Here is an 8,238-nt window from a genome sequence, read left to right as displayed (position 1 = left end):
GCTCACAGCTCACGGCCGCGTCCAACTGTGCACAATCGGGTGCGAGGTAAACGGCCGAGGACTCGTGAAACGCTGTCCTGGAGGGGCCACGGATGCGATGCCCAGAAAAACCCTCCCGGTAACGCTGAGAGCAGAGTATCTTATCCCATGTTTGCTACATGCCCCTGCCTGGCACGAGGGGAAAGACCAACGGGAGCAAAAGAATGAACGGGGCAGTGCAGCGCCCACCGCCCTCGGCTCCCCGCAGCCCCAGGCGCAGAGCCTACACGGCGCGAGGGGACCCAGGAGGAGGCCCCACCCCCGCTCAGACCACGCTTGGCACCACGTGGGGGAAAGAGACCAGCTCCGCGGCGGGATGCTGGTGCTGGGTGGAGAAAGAGAAACCTCTCCGGAGAAGCAGTCGCTGCGGTCGGCCCAGGGGTCTGCGGCCGCTGCTTGTGACTGCAGTGACACCCCAACGATCCAGGGTCACGTCGGGGGGAGACATGGGTCCTCGTTGCCTCGGGCTCCCTTCTCAACCTGGGGCCTCTCATGGTAAAAGAAAACCCCAAACACACAAGGAAAGAAGACAACCAGAAACTTGCAGGAAAAAGAGTAGAATCAGACTCACAAAAACCTTGATACCCAGACACAGAACACAGGAGATGTGCTAGAGATACGGCAAGAAAACAGGAGACATTAAAATGCCCAAACAGATGTGAAAAAGAATCGAACAGAACTTCTGAAATGGTAAAAATATTCATTGGAATTTTAAAATCCATTCAATAAATGAATCAACAGAAGGCATTCAGGGGAAAGATTCTCCTTTACAGCAGAATGCCGATTAGTAAGTGTAGAAGGAAAGAGGGGTGTAAAGTCACTCTTCTGCAATTAAAATGGTAATAACTGATTCAGGAAAAACTACTTCATTGACGCTGAAAACACTCGGCTAAAGACTGTTGGGGGACAGGACATTCCTATCCCAAAACATCTTCCTCACAGTGGAGAAACCTGTGGACACCATCTTTGCAGTGTCCCCCAAACTTCATGTTTACCCAGAACCTCAGAATGTGACCTTAGTTGCAAATAGGGTCTTTGCAGGTGTATTAATTAAGAGGAGATCATCCTCAGTTAGGGTGGGCCTTAAATCCAACGACTGGTGTCCTTATGAGGTGGCTCTACTCAGTCCTCCCCGCTGTGATCCTCATCCTCACATTCCAGAATGACGCTTAGAGCTCCAGCCGTCACATCTGTGTCCCAGGTAGCAGGATGGAGAGAGGGACAAAGAAACGGCCAGGGGCCACGCCAGTTGTCTTTTTCAAGAAGGTTCCCAGGAACCTGCTGCCTAGCCCTTCTGTTTGCATCTTGGTGGCCAGCACTCAGCCATGCAGCCACCCTTAGCGCCAGGGGAGTCTGTCTGCGCAGCCGTGTGCCCAGCTAGAAATCGGGGGCTCTTGTCCTGGCAGAGGACTGCCCAGGGGGCAGCCTCTCAAGCCCGGTCTCCACCCCTTCCTCGCGGGCTCCCACCCTCCTGTTCTAAGCTCACTCCTACTCACCTGGCTGCACGTAAGGGGCCCGGGGCCCAACGTCGTGGGGAGCAGGAGGTAAACTTCTTCCCGGGTCTGAGGGTCAACCGTTGGGTCTGCTCCTCCCAGCACCGCAGAGCCTGGCCCTCAGGATGCGGGTGGGAGTTCTTGGGTTGCCCGCCCACGCTGAGGCGCCTACACGCCTGTCTTGCTCTGCAGTGTTTCTTCCCACCTCAAAAGCAAATGAAATTCTGGTGAGACGGAAACGAGCCAGCTCCTACCTTTTGGAAGAGCTCTTTGAGGGAAATTTAGAAAAGGAATGTTACGAAGAAATCTGTGTCTACGAGGAAGCACGAGAAGTATTTGAAAATGACGCATCCACTGTATGTATCCCCCCCGCCACAGACTCACACGCCTTCTGATTATTCCGCTGCCTTAGAGGACGTATTTTCTCAAAGAGGCTGAACTAAATTAATTAACCTATTTACTTACCTGGGAGGTTGATCTGATCCTAATTGTACAGATGAGGAAACAGAGACACAGAAGTGAAATCACTTTCCCCAGCCAGTCAGTGGGCACCCGGGATGGCAGCTCAGTCCCACCACCTAAACTCTTCAGATTAAGTAAATTAGCACATCGAGTAGGCGGACTCCTCACGGAGGTCACTCAGCTTGGCAGGACGCTGATGGAATTTAGTATTTTTAATAAAGATGTAACTGTTTCAACGTATCAGCGACGCGAACGTCCTCCCTAGGGTGCCTGCGTGGTAAGAACGTCTCTCATAATCTATAACCTGGATTACAAGCGACAACACATACACTCTAAATAATACAACTGAGAACTTGCCATTCTCAATTACTCATAAGCTTACCAGTCAGTAAACAGAGGGGCTGAATATTTGTGTGTAAATATTTCAGAATAGTAAAATACGTAATAAAGACTTCCCAGTTCTACATACTAAAGCAGCGATATTTAAAGGTGATTCTGAACAAAATGTTGACCCGTTTCTCTAATATATTTTTAAAGTATTTTAAAATCATAATTTCTTAAACGCCCATGTATAAGAAAATGATCTTTAATCAAACGAAGAGAAATTAAAACTTCCTGGTAAAGTTGTGCTTGAGTTGTTAGAAGTCCGAGTATGATTTGGGGAGATGCAATTACTTATATGTTTACCCTCCAGGCCTTAAGTCTGAGTAATTCTCCTAATTTTAGATACCGCCACCCCAAATTAACATTCCCCCCCACATTTTTAATCCTTGTTGAATTGGCTTATAAAAACAGAAAAAGTGATGTGAATTTTTTACATCTGCCTCAGGCACTCTGCAGAGTGGGGCCATGGAGACAGGCCCGGGAGGGGAAAGGGCCTCGCGAGGCCGCGGTGTTTGTGCCACGTCTTAGACTGTTTTCCCTTCCTCAAATGGGTCACCGTAAATAAATACGGAATGGGACATGGGACATGGGTGTATTAAAGATGATATTAAGTAGATGTAAAGAATTTTACGTTCTTTGTTTCAACCAGTATTTTCCTACGAAGTGAATAAAAATCAACACTTTCTTATTTTCAAGCCGGGCCACAGGAGAAAACACGGAACACAGATGTCCCATTTGTAACACTTTTATGTTTCTCTTGTACAGGATGAATTTTGGAAGACGTATCTGGGTAAGTGCCTCCTCCACCTACTCCAGGATTCTTTCCTCTTCTCCTCCCTTTAAGGTCAGGGGAGGCAGTTGGCTCACGAGGGCTGCTAATGTGAGGCCAGTGGATTCCAGATTTCGAGCCTTGGGCTCCTGGAACCCCTGACCCAAAGGAAGGGCCTGGCACTGCCCGAGGACGAGGGTGGGAAAGGCCCCGGGGATGAGCAGGAGGAGGCCCGTGGTAACCCGGCTTTCTGCTGGGAATCACACCTTGTGAACGGCCCCCTGTTTCCCCCGTGGGGTCCCCCCCTCTTCCTCCCAGGCCCCGCCCCGTCCAGTCCTTGGGCTCCTGGAACCCCTGACCCAAAGGAAGGGCCTGGCACTGCCCGAGGACGAGGGTGGGAAAGGCCCCGGGGTCCCGCCGGGATCAGGGGGAAGCTGGAGCGGCCTCCCGGGCTCCCTTGGGCCTCGTGCTGAAGGGTCAGACCCGGTTGAGGAAGGCGAGGCTTGGGGGATGCTGGGCGTCCCTGCGGGGACCACAGTGACGGGAGAGCTCGAGGAGGCGCCGGCGCTGGTCACGTGGCCGCCCAGCAAGGAAAGGGGGTCCTGGAGGGACGTCGGAGGGTGTTACCCGCAGGGTGTCCTCACGTCCCTATCGGCAGGCGGCTCCCCGTGCGTCTCCCGGCCCTGCCTCAACAACGGGTCCTGCCAGGACAGCATCCGCGGCTACACCTGCACCTGCGCCCCGGGCTACGACGGCCGGGACTGCGCCTTCGTTGGGGGGGGGTCAGCCTATGAGGAGACCGCACCCGGCTCTCTGGGTCGTGGGTGCGTGACCCGGCCTGCAGCCTCATCGGCTGATGTCCCTTCAACATCGTGAGACTATCCGTGGGGGGTGGGCGGCGCCAATTCCCGTCAGTGGTCCTTCGTGCAGCAGTGAACTCGCGTAATGCTCCCGAGGGCCAACGCGGAGCCCGTTTCCGGAACGAACGTTACGTCCAGCCTGGATTCCCGGGCTCCAGCTGCCTCCTGAGCGCCCCGCCCAGTGCTGTGTGGACGCCCCGAGTGCAGCTCGCGCCGAAGCAGGGCTTCCAGCTTCATCCCAATGCCCACCTGGAAGAAGCCCCTTAAAGGGAGCGGCTGCTGCGGCGGGAAGTGAGCCCACGGCCGGGAAACGAAGATCCTTGCGAGGGACTTGCAGACCCGCCCCCCGCAACCCGCAACCGAGCTGCTGCTCTGAGGACGGAGCCCTGACTGCTCCTCGCCCCTTCCTGACGCTGGAGTCGAAACGCTCGCCTGGCGACGTTTGGAAGGAAAAGCCAGAGTCCCCGTGCGCAAGGAGATTTCAGAGTGGCTATGTCCAGGGTAACATGTCTGTTTTTCCCTTCTTCCCTTTTCAGCTAAAAATGAATGTCACCCTTTGAGGACGGATGGGTGTCAGCACTTCTGCCACCCGGGGCCGGGGTCTTACACGTGCAGCTGTGCGAAGGGGCATAAGCTGGGCCAGGACCACAAATCCTGCATCCCCCACGGTGAGTCCCCTCCGCAGGGCCTCCTCCTGCAGGGACCTCTGACAGGCCACCTCCTCCCCCATGGCTGGGCGCGGGGTCCTCCCCCTCCGTGGCTGGGCGCAGGGTCCTCCTCCCCCCCCCGTGGCTGGGCGGGGGGTCCTCCTCCCCCCGTGGCTGGGTGGGGGGGGTCCTCCTCCCCCATGGCTGGGCGCGGGGTTCTCCTCCCCCCGTGGCTGGGCGGGGGGTCCTCCTCCTCCGTGGCTGGGCGTGGGGGGTCCTCCTCCGTGGCTGGGCGCGGGGTTCTCCTCCTCCGTGTCCCGTGGCTGGGCGCGGGGTTGTCCTCCTCCGTGGCTGGGCGTGGGGTCCTCCTCCCCCGTGGCTGGGGGGGGGTCCTCCTCCCCCGTGGCTGGGCGGGGGGTCCTCCTCCCCCGTGGCTGGGCGGGGGGTCCTCCTCCCCCGTGGCTGGGCGCGGGGTTGTCCTCCTCCGTGGCTGGACCGGGGGTTCCCAGTCCCCTGCCGGGCTTGCCCGGGGCCTTCTCAGTCCCTGAGAGCAGATCGTTTAATCTCACCTGCTCTGTGTTATACGAATTATCTCAACCTAGCGGGCATCCAGGAATAGGCTGAAGGGTCAGCGCCACAGATAAATCCTACGTCTGCCCTGGGAGGCACTGACTTTTCTTTTCATGTGGCCACAATGAAGACAGGTGTGCGTGCGGAGCCCTCATCTCTGAGGGCCTCCTGACGTCACAGGGATGCGAGCAGGACCCTCCGACTTTCCCGTGGCAGGTAACAGAAACATTTTATAAATGTGTTTTAATCCTTTGTTACAAATTTCATCCTATTTGTCATCTCCACCTTCTTTGATTTAGGTGAACTGCTTACGATCTCAACATCACACTTAAAGCACTTTCTCATTCTGAGCTCACAGCTTCAGTGTCTTCATTATTTGCACCAAATAAAAACATAGTTTTATTTACAGCCATCCAAGGCCTTTCTTAGAGTCCAAAAACCGTTTCCAATGTCGCTGCTCTCGGAAGATAGGCATCCTGGCGGCGCTTGGGTGGACACGGTGGGTCCAGAGCCAGAGCAAGGCCCGGGCCCTGCTCACAGCCAGCTGGTGGAGTCCAGCTCCGCTGCCACGTTCAGGAAACGTCTCTTCTTCGGCACCATTTCTGTTATTCTCCTGTTTCTCCCTTGCCTGGTTTGGAAGCTAAATATTCTATTTCTCTTCATCCAGTGACCACTCTTGACACTGAAACTTTAATATCTAACTTAGCAATACCTGAAGTTATAATGTTTACCCTTCTCCCAAATTATTTCAAGCACCTCCCACGAGGCTCATTTGCTATTTTGACCAATATTTTATCCTTTTCTTGCTTTTTTAGTAACTCCACAAAATAAGTATTATTTGTAATCATACCGCCAACATGGGTTTGGATTTACCTACGTTTTGCATTTTCCTTGCAACCCAGGCCCTTAATGCAGATCATCCCCTTCTGTCTCGTCTGTCCTTTAGAACAGCCCTGTCGATAGAAACACAATATCGGCCACAGACGTAACTTAAATTTTCTAGCAGCCACGTGCATAAAAGTAAAAGCAGGTGCAAGTAATTTGGATAGTGTGTTTTACTTACCTCAATACATCTAAATACTATCTCAACATGTAATGAACAGTAAACAATGAGAGACACTCACATTTTCTCTTTCAACTAAGCCTTTGCCCTCTGGGGTGTACAGCCTTTTACTCTTGGAGCACATGCTGGCTTGGACCAGTCAAGCTCAAGTGCCCAGTAACCACAGCGACCACCATGGTCGACAGAGAGCTTTACAGGGCCCTTTGGTGAAGGGGCTGCCTCAGCCCCGCGTGCGTGCGCGTGTGCGCGTGTGCAGAACGTGCCTACTTGGCCCTGCTGCTCGCAAGCAGGTGGAGCCGGGCAGCAGCGTTCAGCCGCTGGGTGGAGGCCCGGCCAGACGACGGACAGAGCTCAGTGACCACCGGACCCGAAAGGACCGAGGGAGGGGACATCGAGTGAGAGGCGGGGTGGAGGTGGGGATCTGTCCCCAGCGGGACCGTACCTTTGCTGCCTGTGCTCCTGAGCGTCCATCTTCCAAGTGTCCATCACTCAGCCCTTCTCGCCCCTCCACTCCGTGCGCTGCGGCGGCCTCAGCAGTGGGTGGGCTGGGCTGGGCTCGCTGGAGGGGTGTGCGCCCATATTCCTAACCACGACACTATACTGACCCGAATCCTGAAAACTGGCACCAACTCTTTATTGTCTGTTTGGTTTTTAAAGGTAAAACTAACAAATTCTGAAGGAGAAGACTTCTGTGGAGGTGTTCTAATACAGGACAATTTTGTACTGACAACAGCAAAATGTTCACTCTTGTACAGAAACATTAGTGTGAAAACAAGTAAGTATTTTATCATTCTTTTTAAAATAAATTTATTTATTTATTTATCTTTTAAGTTTTGGCTGCATTGGTTCTTCGTTGCTGCACGCAGGCTTTCTCGAGTTGCGGTGAGCCAGGGCTACTCTTCATTGTGGTGCGTGGGCTTCTCATTGCGGTGGCCTCTCTCGTTGCGGAGCACGGGCTCTAGGTGCGCAGGCTTCAGTAGTTGTGGCACGCGGGCTTCAGTAGTTGTGGCTCGCGGGGTCTAGAGCGCAGGCTCTGTAGTTGTGGCGCTCGGGCTTAGTTGCTCCACGGCATGTGGGATCTTCCCGGGCCAGGGCTCGAACCCGTGTCCCTTTGCACTGGCAGGCAGATTCTTAACCACTGCGCCACCAGGGAAGCCCCGTCATTCATTTTTATAAGATCACATTGGAAGTAAACACTATCCTGTGTAGAAACAAAACTTTTCATCTGGAATCTTTGCTCCTAACGCAACACAGACTGAGCTGCTCTTCCTCACAGTCATAAGGCAACGGCGACTCCTAGTGGAACTCTGGGCACAGCCGGCAGACACATGCGGAATGTTTAGTCTAAGGAGGAAACCACAGCTGGTGAAACTGTCACTGCGAGGCACTGACACTGCCGTGGGGCAGCTCGGACCCCTGTCCACCCCGGGGCCTGGGCTGTGCTGTGAGCTGCTCCACAGCGATTCCCAGGACCCGCAAATATACGCTCCAGCCCCAGACACTTTTCAGTCAACAGAACGTCGGCCTAGAAAATGACATCCGAAAAGCCAAGCTCTGATGGGCTTGGAGAGGTTCCTCCTAATTTCTTCCTAGTCTTTTGACTGGTTCAGCAACCCGCACTGCGCTCTGCGCCCGCGCCCCCGCCCCCGCGCCCCCGCGAACACCTCACTGGGTTTCCTAGAGGAGAGTGTGGGAGAGGCCCCTCCGTGGGGTAGCCCCTGTCCCCTGCGCGCAGGAGCCGGGCGGCTGGGCGCACGTTGTCACCTTGACCCCCCGCCTCCTTCCAGGTTCCCGCTGCCGGGCGCGCGAGGCCCCGCCGGCGGTGGAGGTGAAGGGCGTCCACGTGCACACGAGATTCGAGGCGGACACGGCGGACAATGACGTGGCCCTGTTGGAGCTGGCGCGGCCCGTGCGCTGCCCCGACGCCGGGCGGCCCGTCTGCACTGCCCAG

At 55.0% G+C, this 8,238-nt stretch overlaps 1 protein-coding gene across 1 annotated transcript in view; it reads left to right on the top strand.

The window, feature by feature from the left end:
- PROZ (protein Z, vitamin K dependent plasma glycoprotein) overlaps positions 1 to 7,026 on the top strand; it is a 7,748-nt gene extending 722 nt beyond the window's left edge. The window contains exons 2-8 of the mRNA XM_024752662.1: positions 1,725 to 1,888; positions 3,144 to 3,168; positions 3,806 to 3,918; position 4,508; positions 4,544 to 4,675; positions 5,359 to 5,440; positions 6,945 to 7,026. Of these exons, the coding sequence (XP_024608430.1) occupies positions 1,725 to 1,888; positions 3,144 to 3,168; positions 3,806 to 3,918; position 4,508; positions 4,544 to 4,675; positions 5,359 to 5,396 (473 nt within the window). The 3' untranslated portion in view covers positions 5,397 to 5,440; positions 6,945 to 7,026. The remainder of the gene's footprint in view (positions 1 to 1,724; positions 1,889 to 3,143; positions 3,169 to 3,805; positions 3,919 to 4,507; positions 4,509 to 4,543; positions 4,676 to 5,358; positions 5,441 to 6,944) is intronic.
- Positions 7,027 to 8,238: the final 1,212 nt, after the last annotated feature.

The sequence above is a fragment of the Neophocaena asiaeorientalis genome, unplaced genomic scaffold (assembly GCF_003031525.2).
Source record: "Neophocaena asiaeorientalis asiaeorientalis breed wild unplaced genomic scaffold, Neophocaena_asiaeorientalis_V1.1 scaffold825, whole genome shotgun sequence".
NCBI lineage: Eukaryota > Metazoa > Chordata > Mammalia > Artiodactyla > Phocoenidae > Neophocaena > Neophocaena asiaeorientalis.
The sequence above is the reverse complement of the archived record's forward strand: the minus strand, read 5'-3'. Positions and strand labels throughout refer to the sequence as shown.